Source organism: Stegodyphus dumicola, chromosome 1 (genome assembly GCF_044657685.1).
Source record: "Stegodyphus dumicola isolate Sdum_Otavi_A_Nest chromosome 1, ASM4465768v1".
NCBI lineage: Eukaryota > Metazoa > Arthropoda > Arachnida > Araneae > Eresidae > Stegodyphus > Stegodyphus dumicola.
The window spans coordinates 53,168,423-53,188,205 of record NC_140768.1 but is presented as its reverse complement, the minus strand read 5'-3'; the positions used below and the strand labels follow the sequence as shown (position 1 = coordinate 53,188,205).

Here is a 19,783-nt window from a genome sequence, read left to right as displayed (position 1 = left end):
AAAAGCTCCTGTTTAGATGCAGTACAGATGAAAAAATTGCGTATCCTGGGAGCTGCTATTGTAAAAACAAATTTCTTTCTTTTAAATTTCTAGTTTCTAGCGAAAAATATTTGTAAAAGATTGGCCTCGCGTTAGATTCTAGAGCTAAAAGTTTTCAACAAGGTCGTTTTAGACCTCAGTTTCAAACTAATTAACTCTGGCGGGAAGTATGTAAGGATCTTAAGTTTTACTAACGTTTATTTTATTTTAAATCTTTACTATCACTTCTTATTTTCTACTTCCGGCCAGAATTATAAGCGTTAACGTATTTATGCAAAGTTTGTCTGGCGAACGCCAAGTATTTAAGTTGTGGCTTTTTGCCAAGCGAGAGAGAGGAAGCAGTTAGTCGAAGCAGGCCGCTTACCTTAGAAGTTTTACTCAGTTGCTGGTTGCCTTCCAGGCCAGAGGTTTAATCCTCTTGATAACTTTAAACGTATTGTAGTGTTCACAGTTCTCTGTACTACATACGGCTTCCTGTTAATATAAGGCCAATCTTCCACGTTTATTATTTCAAAGTTAAGAGTTTAGTTTTATTTTTATATTTTTACGTTTAGACCACAAGTAGTGGGTCTTGTATTCCGAAGTACGGAAGTTATTGTAAATAGAGAAAAATAAAGGGTTTTGTATACCCTTCTTGTGTATCCTGTCTACTTCCCACAGTTATTGAACATAGCTTTAGTAAGCTCTCTGTTCCGAGTCAGGTCCTTGCATGTTCCCGAAGAAAGTAAGACGGAGCATTGAACCTGATAAGATTACCAAAATCTATGTCTCCTTGTGCTCCAAGATCGTTATTCGATACAATGCATTCAGCATCTGATGATTTAATAGAGGCATTCAAACTGAGTTCTTCCTGGTTCAAAATGGTTATATTGCTATTCATGGCTGTTTGATTACCTGAGTTATCAGGTTTTGGAAAATCAAAATTCTTTTCTGTTTGATGATGGAGGTAATTAAATGGATTTTCATCATTGATATGATACACATCAGTGGTATTACTATCGAAATCTTTGGCAAAAAGGTCGGTGTGATCAGTGTCACTATCAATATGCAAATTAAGATAATTATCACAAGCTTCGAGGAGATCGGTGTCACTGTCTATATCCACATCAAAGGAATCGTCATTAACTTCATTAATATCAGCATATGAATCAAAGAAATCTATATTGTGTACCTTCTTTCCGGCATTAAAGTTGTGTTCATTACTGTTAATGGTGTTTTCATCGTTACTTTTCCGACTTTTCTCTTCTCTTCGAGGCAACAAAATGAAGACAGTCGCAAAACGAATAAGTATGCCCAATAGGCTGTCGATAAACGGTGTTGGTATAAAAACGTAACACAATACTGTCAACAAAAAGAAGCACATTTCTAAACATGGCCCGAATTCGATTTCAGCAGTAAAAATAACAAATTTAAGCAAATAAGCTCCACACGTAAAATTTTAGCACCACTAGATTTGATATCTCTAATGATTATGGTTTATAAACATTGTTAAAAAGTATTCATTAACTTTTTTGTAATTCAACAAAAGCTCAAAACAATTATTGGTAACTTGATTGTTACAAATCTTATTAAAAGAATTTTTTAAATATGTAGCAATGAAACGTCTTCTGTACTTTACTCATAATGAAAAGGAAGTTTCTGTGTGTTTGTCTTTCGTTCATGCTGCGTGTAAGCTAATAGACCCAGGACTACGAATTTGATACATAGGTGCATCTAGACAAGAGTCAAGTGCACCTCGAAGCGAGGTTTTCAAAATTCGAATGAGTTTTTTTTTAATTTTATCTTTTTTGATGAAATCGCATCAAATCGATAATTCTCTCTCATTATATCAGCAGTAATGGCACGCAGCCATTGTTGCTGTTGTATCACCGTTGTCATTATTGATTGTATCAAAACTCTTGCCACTCGTAAGGATTAAGGCGAAAATTAGCGTTTTAAGAGTTTTTAATTAATACCTCTAATTTAGTGGAAGCGGGAAAGTGGACAAAAGAACGAACGCTAAACTACCGCTGCCATAAATATTCAAATAAATATTCTTTTTTTTCGGGGGGGGGGGGTTCTTATGATATTTAAAAAATTCTTTTAATAAGATTTGTAACAATCAAGTTACCAATAATTGTTTTAAGCTTTTGTTGAATTACAAAACATAAGCGTAATCCTTATATATAAACCTTATATATAAGATTATTATTATTAAAACGAAAATACTTGAGTACTACCGGGAAACATATTTTTCAATACAAAAAATACTTTCAAAACTTGATGTTTTTATGGATTTATCAGTGCAAAGTACAGAAAATTATGTTTACATTACACTCTCATGGAAAGTTTCATCTACCTTTGGCTAGGTGAAAATGAAGCTAAATATAAACACAATACAAAAATATATAAAAATATTTTTATTTCTTTAATAGCCACCCTTTTACTATCAAATCAACTGGTTAGCATAAAATTACCTTACATTATATTATTAGTGGGAATGTATTTATGCATAGGAAGGCCTTTAAATGATATGCTCAACAATATGCTTCCATACGAAACCATCACAGCAGACGACATTCAGAAATCATACCAGGCGACGACATTTCATACGACCATCATAACAGACATTCTGAACATGGAAAACCGAGCGATATATAACTTTTCAATTCTATATATTCCTCAGTACTAAGATATAACAATTTGAGTTAATATGGGGTTTTCAGAACGCCTACCCTACTAAGAGATGCAGGGAATGGAATTAAGGTAGTTTGGGCGATGGTCACTTTCTCATCCAACAGATTATGACAAGAGAGTGGAAACGAGAAAAGTGACTTATATTCGAGCTTCGGGGAACCCACAGAGCTAAATTATGCGCTTGCTTAATGCTGCTGGCTGAATATCATTCTAACACTTATACATATGTCTGAAAAAATTCATGAGACTTAGAATGGAAATCTTTATTATCTTCAGTGCTTATTCGGTCACAATCACAGAGTTAAGGGAAAGGAGTTTAATTAAACTTTTGTTTTGTCTTTTCTTTAGAATCAGTGCATTGTTTCCAGAATATTATAGTGGATATAAAAGTCTCACATCGCTTTTCCTCCTACTCAAACCTTTTGATTTTTATTTATATATATAATAAAAAACACTTTCCCTCACTACTTACCTAACATGAACGTATATTTTATTTAGGTACACGCACCCAACAAAACATCTGATGTGGCTACCACGCGACTTCCTTGTACGGGCTACTAAATTATACACATTTCTGCTGCACTTGATTTGCACCTGTGTCCTCGAATTTTATTAGATATATATTTATAACTCAATTAAGTCTTCCTCCATGGTCGTTAGATGAGCTTAAACAAGGATTGCTCCGTTTCTGGTCGTTGCTTCCCATTTCACTGACCGTCAACTTAATTGACAACATGGAACGTCACTGCCGCCAATGTATTGCAGCTAGGGATGAACACATTCCTTATTAAAACCCATTTTTGTAATGTTACCACACCATTTTTCCTCAAAAAACTGTTTCTCCAAGACTGGATTTCTATGCCAAGAGTGCAATTTTTTGTTGTAATTCATGTTTGTTTTGAACATTCTATGTCGCATTCATTAAAGAACTGTTTAGTGAACATCTTCTGTAAATTTCTGGTTTCTATGTTGCTTTCTTCTCAAATTAGACACACACACACACACACACACAAAAAAAAAAAAAAAAAAAAAAGAAAAGAAAAGAAAAGAAAAACATGATGTTCCTTAACTTTTGGAGGGCAGGGTATATATATCACTGTATAATGAAGTAAGCAATGCCCATCACAGCTCTCAACAAATATAAGGTTTAAAAATTGGGTTAAATTATGAAACTTTGCTTAAATTCAACACCCGTTGAAGCTTTACTACTGATTCACACACATATCTGTAACTAGCTTTACTGGAGGGTGGAGGAAATTATTATATGAAAACAAATGACATTGATTTCATTATAAGCGTAATGATCGGCAAAACATAAAACTTTTGTTAGATGGTAGCGGTCCGTAGATTAGAAGCTTACACTTAATTGCAGATTAAAAAATACGTGAGATTTTTATTAGCTACTAATCAGTAATTATTTTCTTACAACATTTAGTTTTTCAAGGATATCAGAAGTACTCCTTTTGTAAACTAAAAAAAATTATGTTACATATTTGTAATGCTTTTTTCTCGAGAACATTACTTAATGAATTACACAAATAAATGAAAAAAAAAACAAATGATTTTTTATAATTCAAATAAATGCATTTTATTTTTATTGCTATTGAATTTGTGAGTAAGGAAATCTTTCCAGGCACTGTATAAACATACTGTGTAGTTTGTACAGACTAGAGTTATTTGGAACTATTTTGGAGCAGTAAAGTAAAACAATCAATGACTCCTTCACCGGGATTCAAACTCGGGACCTTCCGATTGCTAGCCGGACGTGCATCACGAAGCCACGCGGAAGCAGAAAATACCTTACATTCTCATTTGAGAAATGCTGACTATATTCCAAATATTTCTCTATTTTTTTTATTTAGTTTCGTAAAAATACATCAAAACAGTTTAGTAAATGATTATGTTCTTTTATATAAATTCGCAATCTGCACTTTAAAGAAATAAGGTTATTTTTACTCCGCGAATGAAGAGATGTGGGAAACTGATTCCCAACTGAGTAAGCAACTCTCTTTCTTTTTTTTTAACTTCAATTTCCTTTTAATGTTTATCAAAATAAAACTTCGGTACATAAACTACACATTAGACGGAGAAAGTAGCTAAGACTATTGTAATATTCTGCAACAAATATATAGTCAGGCGAATCAGTAATTGCCAGGAATTTATTAATTAATTAAATGAATCTAATAATTATCTGAAGCTAATTAGTTAACATTTATGTTTATAATCATAATTAATTAAATCTCATAATAAACTTTTTCAAAGTATGTTGCATTATTTTTCGTCCAATGCCGAGAGAATCATCATTATTTGTTCTCCCTCCATCTCATACTTTTACCTTCCACTACCTGAAAATCGTGTTTATCAAATACGTCTACTCTTGTTCGATACTTTTAAACCACCTTTTCAATGAACAGGCTCAAATGAGTATTAAAGAACTTGGTTTATTCAATTTATCCTAATATACTGTTAATTTAATTAAATGTCCTTTAGCGATGTCTTGTCAGGGAGTTTTATTACTTAAGATAATCAAGAAATTTATAATAGATCAAAGATTTCTTGAAAAAATAGACTGTAAAATTACTTTGAGTTTCCAACTAATTTACTGATGTAAGATGATTCAAACTGCCACACTGCGGTCGTGTTTGAATATATGTATTGACTATATTCAAACTTGCGACTTAAATTTTCCTTCAAGAAATTTACAAATTTATAAATTTTAGCTGCGATTCGAATCAGAGTTTTAAAAGTACAAGTAATTAGAATCTAAGCTTTCTGTTCTCTTGTGAGCTACTAAACATTTATTTGTCTTATGAGATAAAGAATAAAAGAAATAACATTATCGAGAAGAAAGCTCAGTAAGCTCAATAGGAACATGAACCACTTGTGAAATTTTTGTTTAGCATGCATGGGGTTTAAATTCCTGTTTAATACTAATACAAAATAATGGCTATTTTAACATAATTTAAAACACAACTCACAGTGAGAAGTTGATTGATTGTTTGTACAAAAGTAAAAAGCTTATTAAATTTTTAATATATCATTCCTGAGTAAAAACTAGAAATAATTACTGAAGGTTTTACCTAAACAAATTTTCCATATATTAATGAATGCAGAAAGTATTATAATGCATACTCTAAATAAAAAATACCATTAAAACAATAATAACAACGTCATTTGGTATAATATCAGTATCTTTTTTTCACTATATGCATTTATGTTATTTTAACCACAATTTTAATTTTCAAATGAAGCATACCTGAAAATAGGTCCATAAATTTTTGCCAGTTTCTCGAAGTCCAGGTGTACCTTGGAACTAATAAACGGAATATAACCAATAACAGGCAAACCCCAAGGTCCTGGAGGAGTTTTATGACTTTTTCTTACCAACATCGCATACAGTATTAAAATGACAAAGCCTATGAGCAGCATCAAACTTGAGATCTCCATTTTCGTATAGCTTAATGCCAGTTAAGAATGACGAGTGCTTTATACCAACCGTGAAGCGCACGTTTTTGACGCCTCTTAAGATAAGAACATATTTAATCTCTGATGTAAAAAATAAGACCTTGATTATATAAACACATTTTTTGCATTTGTCTTGCACTCGAAGCTCCGTTTTAAATAAATATTTATTTATCTTTTCATATTAGTATGATTCCAGGCTGAGAGAATTGCAGCTCTAATATAAAAGAACTATTTTTTCTGCAAACTCGGATATTCTAGCAAAAAAAAAAAAAAAAAAAAAAAGTAAATAAATAAATAGAAATAAAATATCTTTGGCAAAAGTACACTTATAGTCGGTATAGTGGTCAGGGGAGCTGACTGCGATGCCGAAGGGCCTGGGTTCGAATCCCGGAGAAGGTATGGTTGTAACTGTCCGCCCCTCTCATAGGAATGGCGATGGTGGCCCACCTACTAGGTGTCTCCATAATAAAGAGACCACCACATCCGACCTTGTACAGATTAATGGATTGGGCTACATTTGTAATTGTTCACAATCCGCCATTGAAAAAAAAAAAAAAAAAAAAAAGAAAAGAAAAGAAAAAGAAATACACTTAATCTCTTTTATTAAAACTCTTCATATGAGTTTTAGTTTCAGAATTGCAAATTTAAAATATAGTAAACCAAGAAAACGAAGAAAAGATAAATATATTGTGAAGATAACATGAAAAAATATATATACATATATATATATATATATAGGAATTTGTTTTTACTTTTCTCCTAATTTGCTTTTAAAAAGTTTGTATTGCTTTTCTTTAATGTTTAAAATTTTCATTTTTTAACCCTTTTCCGAAGATAGTACATACATAACTTTGTTCTAAATAAATTTTTATGCAGTTTATCGTAAAATTCACTGCTATTGTTAAATTATACATATTGATATGAATTTTGTACATATGCGAATAATTTTAGTGAAATTGTTGTATTTCTTTTGTATAATGTAATATGAAAATCTAAAGAAGCGAAGCTTGCCGGAAAAGTAAGAATACAGGGATAAGTCTATTTAACATTAAGTAAATGTTTATCTCTCTAATTTCGCGAGCTATCGCTAAGCTGCAAGGGTTTTGGAGACTAATATTTTGTTGCCAAATTTAGCGATTTTATAGTCCGGCCCCTGTATCACCGTAATAGGTATTGTAAATGAATAAATGTAAGTTATCATTATATTAGCTGCAACCGTAATTTGGCCCTCATATGCCTTCCAGTTAACGCTATACAAGACCGAAGACAGCGTCTGCGTTCAGTTTGCTGTTTGTGAGTTGTTAGTTCAGAGCGACTTCGGAGTATTGAAATCTTCGCCTTTCTAGATGCACTTTGCTTCCTTTGTATTTAACGCTCCATAATAGCTTGAAATGTAACTGATTGTACTCTGTGATATTATGGGGAGTTGAACGACTATTTTTGTCGAAAGTTTCAGACCTTTGAAATATTTCTTTTGATAAAATAAATTTTATCCACCTATCATCGGAGTTGTATGCATTTAATCTATCATGAATCCATACGCACGCAACAATATGTTTGTAGAATGATATAATGTATGTTATTCCTCCTTCTCGCTTACCTTTGGAGTGTAACTGGATAGCACATCCGATGCGTAATCGGGAGATCTGGTGTTCGAAACCTGGCGAGAGCACTGCCTATCTTGTCTCCTGCATCAATGAATCTAATGATTCAAAAATAAATCTATTATTATAAGGTGAATTTAAATTATACTTATAGATTTATTGTTTTTATTATTAACAGCTACATAAAAGTACATCGAAACGAAATCCTTAAATGCATCTCTGTGGCAGCTCTAAAAGCTTAAAATCATATCTTTTTTTTTGCTAATCATTCATCTTACCGTGGTTTCCATTGGCAGATAGTAATGAATAACATTTTTTTACTATAACTTTGTCCTGATCTTTTGAGTACTGTTCTTAAAATTCATAACTGTTACCACGCTTTGTTAATGATTCTTTGCTGAGCTCCTACGTCTGCAAAGGCCTCTTGTGGCCTTTCATTATGCTCTCTAAGCTCCCATAGCTTAATAAATCGTGTAATACAGGTTTGAATATTTCTCAGAAAGTGTGTTTCCTTTTTGCATGGTGCATTGATAAACCATTGATTTCTGAAGTCAAGGGCAATTTTCTCAAATTACAAAAGCAAAGCGAATAATAAACGATAGTTTGCATATTCATAGAAATTATTTAAGATCATAATTTGTAGGATTTTATGTTAATTAACCAATAATTGCTATCTTAATTTAACTTCTTCCTTCCGTAGTCCTCACCAAAGTGCCAATTAGTTGTGTGTATTTAATTTTGAATATTTTATTTATTTATTTATTTATTTATTTTAATATTTTACAGTGAGCGCTTCTAACTGCCTCGCATTCCAGTTACGTACTATCGCTAGCTCTGCCAAAATTTTATTCCGATTTTAGCACCTTGATAGCCGACATTTAAATGCACCCGCTAATTATCTTGAATTAGCTTCAGTAGTCTGTTTTGTGTATAGTCTCAGCCTACGTTACCTATATCTGGATTTAACTTCATCTTTAAGGGTAATCGTATCAAATTTAGTGGAAATATTGAGGAATTATTACTGACAGCAAATTAAATTTTGCGGAACATTTTAAGCATATACATAGAATCACAGATAATATTTTAAAATTTTACAAGCATAATTTTAGTGCTGATACTTTGAACAGAAAGAGTTTCACCCTGAAAGAGATATTTAGAAATGGGGTCATCTCTAAAACATTATGTGGAGCGAAGCTTGGTGCTATTGAGCAGAGGAAGTACTTAGAATTAGAATGAAACTGGACACCCTGCGGAGAAGCTGGATGCTTGCCATTACAAGAGCCTTGAGAACCGTTTTGACTGAAGTTGCCTGAGTCCTTGCGGGTGTTCTGCCCCTCTCGATTTTATACAAATTATACTACAAAAAGTTTCTATTAGCTATTAATTTAAAGAGTTAAATAAAAAAAAGTTCTTTTTACATTCTTACCATTTATAAAAAAGTTCTTTTGATTTTCTTACGATTTTGTCATCGTTTAAGACTAAAGCGATAACTCACTTTTCAGTCTAGTAGAGTCTGCAGGACATTAAGATAAGTTTTTATGCATAGCACAACCTTCAAATTAATTATTTAATAATTTCTACTACGCTTACATCTTAAGATACAAGGTTTGAAATCTAATTTTCTGCTTACGATGTAGTATTGCCTAATTTTCTTGAGCAGGAAATGTACGATGTTTGACTAGTAAAAGCTAGTGTTTGTGTCAGGTACGTTATTCGTGACACGAAATTTATCTTGAGAAAGCAATAGTTTGGAACATTCAAACTATTTTCATAAATCTACATTTATTTATTTGTTTATTTTATTCCAAGCTTATTTTTATGAAAGTGTTTTATAACTATAAGAAAGTGAGTTCATTTTCAAGTAAAATGGACAGACTTGAAAGAAAAAAAAACTCCGAAACAATATACACTCACACATTTTGTTCTCTTGATACAAAGTCCAATTCTTTTGTTTAAATAATTTATGCTCTAATAACATTTACTTTTTCCTGCCATTTACTTTTTCATCATTAAAAGGATAAAAACATACTCTCATCACCCCCTAAAAGCACTTCCAAAAAGTTCATCTCTGTCATAAAATTCATTTAAATGTGAAACTTACTGCTACTTGGAACTGATCGCTCAGAAGCAGGCACTTAATTTCAGACTGAAACTCAAAATTCTATAGACATTTGACTACCTTTGTTGTATTCTGCAATTCAGAAGTACTCAAACAACATTCTTTTCTTAATGGTGGATTCTTTGTACTATTGTTCACAAACCTTAAACACCACGCAGTAATTATAGTCAATTTACTTCATGATGAATACATTTTGATGAATTTGTTCTCAACAGAACTTGAACATGTGACTGTTCAGTTTAGCAGTTTCCTTTCGAAGTTCAATCTTTTCTTTATCTTCTAACTCCTTTTACCGATTCTGGGAGGTTAGGCCACGGGTGCTACTTTGGTAGACGGTTGCACGGATTTTTGGCGATTTACTTTGGCGCAATTGTTGGCGCGGTTTTTACGATCGTCAGCCATCTTGAAAAACGCCGTTTTTACATTATTTTGCGCATAGTAAAGTATTCGAAACTTTAAAGAATTAATATCGTTAAAAATAATGGATTAATTTTTTGTTGAAAACGTTGTTTTTTAAGAAGGCAGGCAAATGTAAATAAATACATTTACTACGAGTATAAAATACTAAAGAAAGGTTAAATTATTACTTTCATATAGCACAGAAATAGAATAAAAATACCACTATAAAAATATTGCTCTAAAGTTTAATTGGATTAAAATATTACGTAAATTGAATATCGAATTAAAAACCATCATACCAGCGTTTAAAAGAATTAAAATATTACTTAAATTAAATACTTTAAAATAAGTAACTAAGAACGCTTCGTACACTAGAGCTAAAATGACAGCAATTAGTTTATTGTCGGCAAAAAAGGGGGAATGTCTGATACATTTCTTACCGTTACAGCGATTATTTCTTCCAATATGACCACAATACCATATACGGCCGTTCTCAGAATCGGCTCTTCTAACGATCAGTAAATATGAATTCCCGATCTGGTGACAGTTTGTGTCTTAGAGAGTTCGTTTGCAGATTTATTCTGCTGAACTGTCTTTAAGTCTTTATTTGTTTTCAATTCAGGCAAATTAGAGTCCGAAATCAAATAGGCTGGTTTCACACGGTCTATAGACACAGTAGATTTCAGACCGTTAATATCAATTGTGAAAATTTTGTTCGTTCTAGAAAGGACTTTATGCGGACTTGTATATGGTTGGCACAGAGGTGGCTTTACTCGATCGACACGTAAGTATACATGTGTACACGACTTTAAGGTAGCACTTACGTAACACTTTTCTTGGCAATGTGCAGATGTTGCTATTGGATTTGATTGTTGCATTCTATGCCGAAGATTCGTTATAAATTGAGTGTCATACGGAGATATCTTAGATGACGTTATCATATCACTAGGCAGCTTGAGAGTTGTGGCGTACACCAGTTCAGCACAAGATGACTGTAGATCCTCCTTTACGGCTGCCCGAATACCAAGCATAACAACTGATAGTGTTTCAGTCCAGTTATTGGTTTCGTGAGCCTTGAGAGAAGATTTTAAATGTCGATGAAATCGTTCAACGATGCCGTTGGACATTGGATGATAGGCTGTTGTGATTCTGTTCGTACCCAAAATGCGGGTAAATTCTGCAAAAATTGCGGATCTCATTTGAGAACCTTGGTCTGTTGTTATGACCGATGGGCAGCCAAAACGAAATATCCAACAGTTGAAGATGGCTCTGCAAATGGTTTCCGTTTTCATATCCGGGATGGGAATGGCTTCAGGCCATCTGGAGAATCTATCTATTAGAGTCAAAAGGTACACGTTGTCTTCTGATGGAGGTAACGGTCCGACGATATCCATATGGATTTCTGAAAAATGTGCATCACGAAGAGAGAATGTGCCCAGTGGTGCTTTGGTATGCCTAGTAATTTTCGATTTTTGGCAAGGTTCACAGGATTTCACCCAATTTTTTATATGACGTTTGATATCGGGTCATACATAACGAGAACAAATGAGCTTCGTAGTAGCTGCAATTCCTATATGTGACAGATTATGCAGATGATTAAAGATGAGTCTGCGAAAGGAATTCGGAACAAATGGAAGAGAATTTCCGTTGATATGTCACAAAGAATATTACCATCAGAATACTGGCACGGTTTAAATTCCAGTTTCAAAGATGATGTGTTGTTTTTGAGAAGGTCTTGTACCTCCGGATCATGTCGTTGAGCTTCCGAATTTTTTTTTTAAATCCAAAAATGGAGATTTTGTTATGGAATCAATTTCAATTCTTGAAAGAGCGTCAGCAACGACGTTTCTTGAACCTTGCACGTGCCTAATATCAGTAGAGTACTGAGAAATAAAATCTAAACGGCGCAATTGTCGAGGTGAACATTTATGAGGGTTCTGTTTAAAAGCGTATATTAACGGTTTTTGATCCGTATAAATTATAAAATTTCTACCCTCTAACATGTGTCGGAATTTCTTAATTGCAGAATAAATTGAACATAATTCCCTATCGTACGCGGACCATTTCTGTTGACTTTTATTGAGTTTCATAGAGAAAAATGCTACAGGTTCCCATGTTTGTTGAGACAACTGCATAAGTGTGCCGCCTATTGCGACGTCTGAGGCATCTACCCAGATGCTTTCCGGGAATAGGGTGTCTTAAAAGGGTAGCCTGAGCAATGACATTTTTGGCAGCAGCTTTAAGAATGAAACATCTGTAAAAGTTAAACATGCCTAAAATTCGGCGAAGCTGAGTAAGAGTGGTAGGTCGAGGAAAATCTAAAATACATTTGACTTTGTCAGGAAGAGGTTCAATTCCGTTTTCACTAAGGTGAAAACCTAAGAACTCAATAGACGTTTGACCAAGCATTTGAAACATTTATGCAAAGTCGATAGTCCTGAAGTTTGGAAAATAAAGCTTTCAAATGCCTGCAATGTTCCTCAGAATCTTTAGAGGCTATGAGCAAGTCATCGACGAAAGCGTAAACACCTTCTAAATCCCGCGTGACTTCACCTATAAAGCGTTGAAAAGTCGCGGATGCATTGCATAAGCCGAATTTGCAAACGGGTACTTTCGAATAAACCGAATGGTGTGCATATGGCGGTTTTGCGGATGTCGGCTGGGTTAATTGGTATTTGATGGTATGCCTTAATCAGGTCAACATGACTAAAAATTTTAGTACCGTGCAATGCAGCAGTAAAATCAGCTAAGCATGGAATAGGGTATTTGTCTTTTATTGTTTGAGCGTTCAATGCTCGATAATCTTCTACAGGTCTCCATTCCAGACTTCCCTTTTTTGGAACCATGTGAAGTGGGGATACATAATTGCTGCTCGAAGGTCTCAAATGCCCCAATTGCATCATAGTTTGAAATTCTTGTTTTGCTATTTTTAAGCGATCTGGAGCTAACCGACAGGTTTTGCAACCACAGGTGGACCTTTAGTTATGATATAATGAACGGTGTTGTGTTTAACAGGTTGGTTAGGATCTGGTAATCTAGTAATTGAAGGAAATTCTTTTAAAATTTTGTGATATGGTGTATCACTAAATACAGTTTTTACTGAATAAATGCTTGCATTTTTCACGCAGCCGACGGTTTTAAACAGCGTTTTTAAATCTTTGAGACATTTGTTTCTGAGATCAGGCACCAATTCAAAGAACTGGAGAAAATTTGCTCTAAGAATGGGTGTACTAACATTTGCTACAAGAAAAGTCCATGTAAACTGTCGTCTTAATTTGAAATCCAAAGAAAGTGTTTTTTGACAATAAACATGAATAGTGGAAGAATTAGCAGCGAAAAGTGTTTGTTAGGGAGAATTCCGTTTTTGAGAATTATTTGCTGGACGTAAGGACACGTCAGAGCCGGTATCGACGAAGACTGAAAGATTTGTTCTACGGCCACGAACGAATAGGCGACGTGAAACTTGAGGCAAAGAATAAGTCGCCTCTATTCTTTGCTGGCTTTGTTTCCTAGCCTTGAACAAGGTTTTGTACATTTGTCTTCTCTACACTTTTTCACAAAACGTCTGTGATACTAGCAAACAGAATAATCTCTTCTTTTGGAATTGCTTCTTTCCCTATTGCGATCTCCGCGATTTGGCAAGCGACCACGAGAAAGAGAAATGTGATCAATACGTTTGTTTAATTTTTCTACTTGTTTAAATAATTTATCGTCAAAAGACTGATCGACTGTGCGAGAAACAACACAAGTCCCCTCAGTGGCTAATCGCACCGACGGTGCGAATAGCTAACAGGCTATTCACACCACCTACGTTCGCGCATGCGCACAATCAGCCCAGGTACCAGGGTTTTACCAAAGAAAGTCTATGTACTAAAGAACATACATATTCTTTGGTTTTACCCCGATTTCCGTAAAGCAGGCGGTAGTGAGAGCAAAGGTTGTTAACCGCAATTCAGCAATAGAATGGGTTGTTAATAGTTCACCAGCAAGAGAATAATTTGCAAGTAATAATTATCAGTTACCAAGACGAGGTCAATCTATATACATGATAATGTTCAGGAAATGATTAGATAAAATAGGGATTTAATGATGGTTCTAATTGCAAGCGAGGACGAGTAATCAATTAAAAAATCTTTAGTGTATTGGCAAAAAGGCTACAGAAATTACTTAAATTCTTTCATTTAACAGAGAAATTTTTATGCAAACTTAGACCCTATTCTTATAGCATAGGACTATCAGAATTTATTATTCAATAAGGCGCCGAGGCTGCACCGTATACTAGGTAAAATCCTAGTATACGGTGCAGCCTCGGCGCGATTTTGTAAATTATCGCCAACACCAAAAATGATCCAAAGAACGTCTATATATATATACTATACACTATATGCTATGTGTGTATATACATAGTATATACACTATATATATAGTATATACTATGTATAACCATATATATTCTTTGAATGACCTGTTTACTACTCATCGATATGTCGCGTTTTTACTGCTCATCATAAAGTCGCCAAAAGTAGCCAAATCCCGTGTGCACCGGATAATAGGATTAAACCGAAAACTTACTGAAAATGATAATATTCTTATATATTCATCACTTTTTCAGTATCCACACAGGTTTATAGGTTCAAATGCCATATTTCAAAATCAAAGAAAGTTTATGAAATAAAACCATACAAAATATGATAAATCATTCGTGTGTGCAAATTTTTAAATCAAAATCTCTTACATTAAATTATTTCTGTCTTTTAAATTACATCCCATTATTTATTTCAATTTAATTGATTAATCTGTTTGTACTAATATTTCAAAGTTCTTTGAAGCACTTTTTGTGTTCTGAAAATGCCAAGTATTTCCATAAACAAAAATAAGCAGGCATACAGAATAATTAATTTAATAGTTGATATAATCGCTTTTCACTTATTTCATGTCTAAATTTTCTACACAGAAATCCTCTGACTAATTTTTAGTGTCTTTTATCGGACGAAATTTTTCAAAGAGGAATGAAGTCTTGATTGCGCAAAACATATCTTTAAAGCTAAATGTATTCTAAGAAAAAAATGCAAAAAATGTAAACAAGGTTTTGTGCCGCCCCAAATCAGTCATTTAAACTATTCAAGCCGTTCAGGAAAAAGATAAACATTGCGAACATAAAAATCTACCCTTTTTTATATATACTTTAATAAAAGGAAATGTGTTCCTTCTTTTTATAAAAAAAGGAACCCATTAAAAAGAAGGAACATATTTCCCTTTGTAAACGTTTGAAAGTCGTCAGCGTTTAAAAAATGATAAACTACGCCAAGGTAGAAACCCGCCTTTTTTTAAAAAAAAAAATAGGTTCACTAGAACAGTTCGCGTACGTAGAATCCGTTCCTTTCGAGTGGGACCCTTGATTGACGTATCTGACAACTCAATGCGCATGCGTGTTTAATGTTGGTGCGAATAGCTTAAGCGGCTAATCGCACCGGTGATGCGAATAGCATCGGCCCAATCTTTTGCCGATCGGAAGAAAATTTAAAAATTTGGGAAAGTTTCTGTTTCATTATAAAATACTGTAGACTGGCTGTTTTCAATCACAAAAGCTACTCTCAAAGCGATATTAGTCAATATGTGCCTGTTTCCACTTTTATGGTTTTGATAGCCATGGATTCTATTAATAATTTTAAATGTTCATAGCCTTTAAAAGTAAAAACTTTCCACATTTTTACGAATGATTAAATTCATTTTATTATTTGTGTTTCAGTAATAAGTATATTTTAGGCGTTTATTAATGCAATTATCTTGAATTGCTAAAGTAAACTGTAGCATGCTCCAAACGTTCAGTTACAATTATCTGAAAAATATTTATTGGTCCCAAATTTAAAATATAAAAATAAAAAGCATTTTTGTTAATTTTCGATTATTTAATCTAAATTTCGGAACATGATTATTTCACAAATCCTCACTTGAGTTCACGTGTACTGAACTTACAAAACTGTCTGTCTGTCTTAAAAACTCTTTTAACTGCAAAATAATACTGTGGATAATTTTTGTTTACATAATGTGTGTCTTCTGTGTTTGTTAAAAGTTTTTCAATGTTTTCTTTCTTGCTTGTTTTGTTCGTTGTTGTAGGCTGCGGTCTGTCATTATTCATAATAGTTTTGCTTCTTTTGAATCCAAAAAAGTTTCAAAATGCGGATAATGTAAGTACAGTATAGTTACTGGAAATTATTTTGCGCAATTATATAAGTATGTTGAAATATTAAAATTATGAATTTGCATTTCTCTTAAACAATTATTGCATTTATGATATTCAGATAGTTTTATTTTAAATAATTCAATTATTGGTCTATATTGATTCACAATATTGTTTTTAATAATTTTCTATTTTATGAGCCATGAATGAAAAAGGCGGGGACAAGAAAAGTAGTTTGTTTGCAGAATTGAAAATAGGTGAAATATTTTCAATTCTGCAAACAAATTACTAAGGTGAAATAGAAAAACGTATGTTTTCTTATTCTTAAAAATTAGGTATCAAAATACGTGTTAGTTTCACGGTGGTATATTCGCTTCAAGTATGAGCCTTTGATTTTTCTTTTGACACCAAGCAACTAATATTGTTGACAATATATGTATAAGAGATATTATTTTATCTTCGAGATTAACAAAGAAATTAGTTATTTTATGTTAAATTAATTAAACAGTGTGCCGGTAGCGGCATCTTTCTGCTAAGCCGGATTTAAGTTTTGATCTAACACCAAAGAATATTAACAGGGGGGAAAAATTATAAACCTCTAACTGCTATTTTTGCCGTGTAAAATATGTATATCCATCTAAAAAATTTTAATTTGAATAATATACGTTTACTTGTACATAAATATAATTTGTATATTAAAAAATTCAGTCATTTTTATTTTATAATGAGAAATATTTACTTTTAGAGTATTCACTAGGTATGCAAAATAATCGGAACACAGTATTTAAAGATGTCTATCCATACCCCATTTGATTACAGAATGAAATGTAAAAGTATCTATATCTTTCTTTGCATAATTGTTTTCATAAAGTCCCATTTTACACGTAGTTTGCAAAATCTAAGTAGTTGGGATGAAAACAAGAGAGTAACCTGTGGAGGAATCTTGACAGATTTTTCATAGAGGGCCAATTGGAAGTACATGTGTCATTGGTGTATTGATGCCAGTTAAAAGGTCATTGAAAGTTTTAAAAGCTATTGTGTTTAAAGTTATAATGGTATACAGTTTTCATGGCAAAATAACATTAATGAGAGCAAACTACAGCTATGTACTTTTCTTTGCCTTCATAATCAAATTTCAACATTATTCAATTATTATCGAAACCACATTAAGATCTTTATACCTCTGCGAGCGTTTTTTGAAGAAATAGTGTGGTTTTAGTGAAAAAAAATGGTGATATGTACTACTTATCAGCATCCTGGATTTGTTTATTTCCATTCTAGGAAGATTTGAGTTATTCAGATGCCAAAAATGGTTTTGTGTAATACATCTGTTTTCATTATTGTATAATTCTTAGTATATATTCTTAATGTATAATTCTTAGTATAGTTTTGTATAATTTTTAGTATGTGTGGCCCATTAATGGTGAATCAGTTAAGATTGCTGAATGCTGGTAGTTTGACTGATTTCAAATATCTGGATGGTATTAAAGAGGATGATTTGTCACATCCCATGGTCTTTTTCTTGTAACATTATTGTATAGTATCCATTTCTCATCTGTATCATCTCTAGTAATGAGCAGTTTCAAAAAAGGAGCTTATTTTTATTTATTTTTTTTTTTTCCCCAGCAAAGAATCCCGCTGAAAGCGTAGCAAGCATCTTCTGCTTTGTTAAAGTATGGGGCAGCTATGCATCTTAGCAGCTTACATATCCTTTGTTCTTTAAATGATCATGTACTGTACTTTTTGTAATATTTAGTCTGTCTGATAGTTGCTTAATTGCATATTAATATAGATGACTTTCAGAAGAAGCTTCTTTTTGCCGTGCAGTCTTTATTTATAGAAACTGGTTGGCCTGACTGAGTACCATTTCCAAGGCCGAAATTTTCACCCTTAAACTTCTAAAACAGCTTTTGGACTATGTCATTAAACACATCACTTTGTTCGTATATAATAAAATTTTGTAAGCAGTCCGACTTCCATTTTCATCCCCCCCTTTTTTTTTCTTTCTTTCTTTCTTTTTTTTTTTTTTTTTTAAATAAAAGGGCATAAGATCATGAAAATGAATGTTTAGGTTTTCCACACTTAATACTACACAGAAGCAAAAATTGTGCCACAGTACTTGCTAAAATAATGCAACATGAGCAGAAAAGATCATACTAAAACATTGACTTCAATCCCATTCTGTCTTTAACAAAATAACAAGAAGAAAACTCACTTCAGTTTGGGAAACTGCAGAATTTTCTGGATGATGCAATAATACAAGTTTAGCATTGATAGTTAGCAACATAGCACCCAAACAGTTACTGATAATAAAATTAATACTTTTTTATTAAATGCCATCATGCTTAGATTTGGCAAAAATGACTTTATCTATAATATGCAAGTTGCAAATGTTACGAAAAGCTTACGCGATATCTTCGTTAACTCTCTGAGTGCCATGACCGGTCATGAAATTTTTTTGTCATTTTGTATATATTAGTTTATAAGGTAAAAGAATATTTATGGGTACCCCTTGGTGATTTTTGGCGGTACATGGATACTGAGTTTGTGCAATTCTTTGGCTTGTTATTTTGTCTTGTGCAATACTTTGACTTGTTATATTGTCTTGTGCAATTCTTTGACTTGTTATTTTGTCTTGTTTATTAGCAGTGATTTTTAAATCGCCTACCGAGTTTGTGCAATTCTTTGACTTGTTATTTTGTCTTTGTGTAGTGGTGATTTAATAATCGCCGCTACACAAAGACAAAATAATAACTCAAAGAATTGCACAAACTCTGTATTTGTGTACACATTGGCCTATTTTCACTTAAAAAGACATCACAGAATTGCACAAACTAGGCATTGCACACTCCTTTGACTTTATCCATGTACATGCTGACCTATTTTCAGTTTAAAAAAAATCGGACAATTGTACAAACTTGGCATTATGCACTCCCTTGACTTTGTCCATATACACATCGATATATTTTCACTTAAAAATTTAAAGGAGCACCCAAAGTATAGTTGAGTTTTTCTTTTCTGACACCAGTTGTTACGTTATCTTCTTCCTTCACGTTCATACGGGGTTTGTGTGGATTTGGAGTGAATAACGACGGCACTTGAAGAAGTATTGAAACACACTCATTTACCAATATTGATCAAGACAGCTCCAAAGTAATGTTTTACAGTCGTCGAAGATCTACTATACACTCACTGGAACAATCAGCGACACAGCCTTCACACTGTCAAGCGAAAACGGTGGAGACAGCTTCACTGCAAAGTACAGCTCCCAAGTCTGCTTGGTCATTCCCGGAACTTCAC

The 19,783-nt window shown here is 33.0% G+C and overlaps 2 protein-coding genes across 3 annotated transcripts in view; one reads left to right on the top strand and one right to left on the bottom strand.

Annotated features, from left to right (window-relative positions):
• The window catches only part of LOC146999081 (cytochrome P450 18a1-like), a 45,575-nt gene extending 39,373 nt beyond the window's left edge, over positions 1-6,202 (bottom strand). Inside the window, exon 1 of the mRNA XM_085814525.1 lies at positions 5,972-6,202. Coding sequence (XP_085670651.1) covers positions 5,972-6,162 — 191 coding nt within the window. The 5' untranslated portion in view covers positions 6,163-6,202. The remainder of the gene's footprint in view (positions 1-5,971) is intronic.
• A 10,100-nt stretch (positions 6,203-16,302) lies between these two features.
• LOC118193248 (uncharacterized) overlaps positions 16,303-19,783 on the top strand; it is a 143,163-nt gene continuing 139,682 nt past the window's right edge. Inside the window, exon 1 of one of the 2 annotated variants that reach the window (XM_085814508.1) lies at positions 16,303-16,490. In XM_085814508.1, the coding sequence (XP_085670634.1) occupies positions 16,383-16,490 (108 nt within the window). In that variant the 5' untranslated portion in view covers positions 16,303-16,382. The remainder of the gene's footprint in view (positions 16,491-19,783) is intronic. The other variant, XM_085814502.1, reaches the window with a different exon arrangement.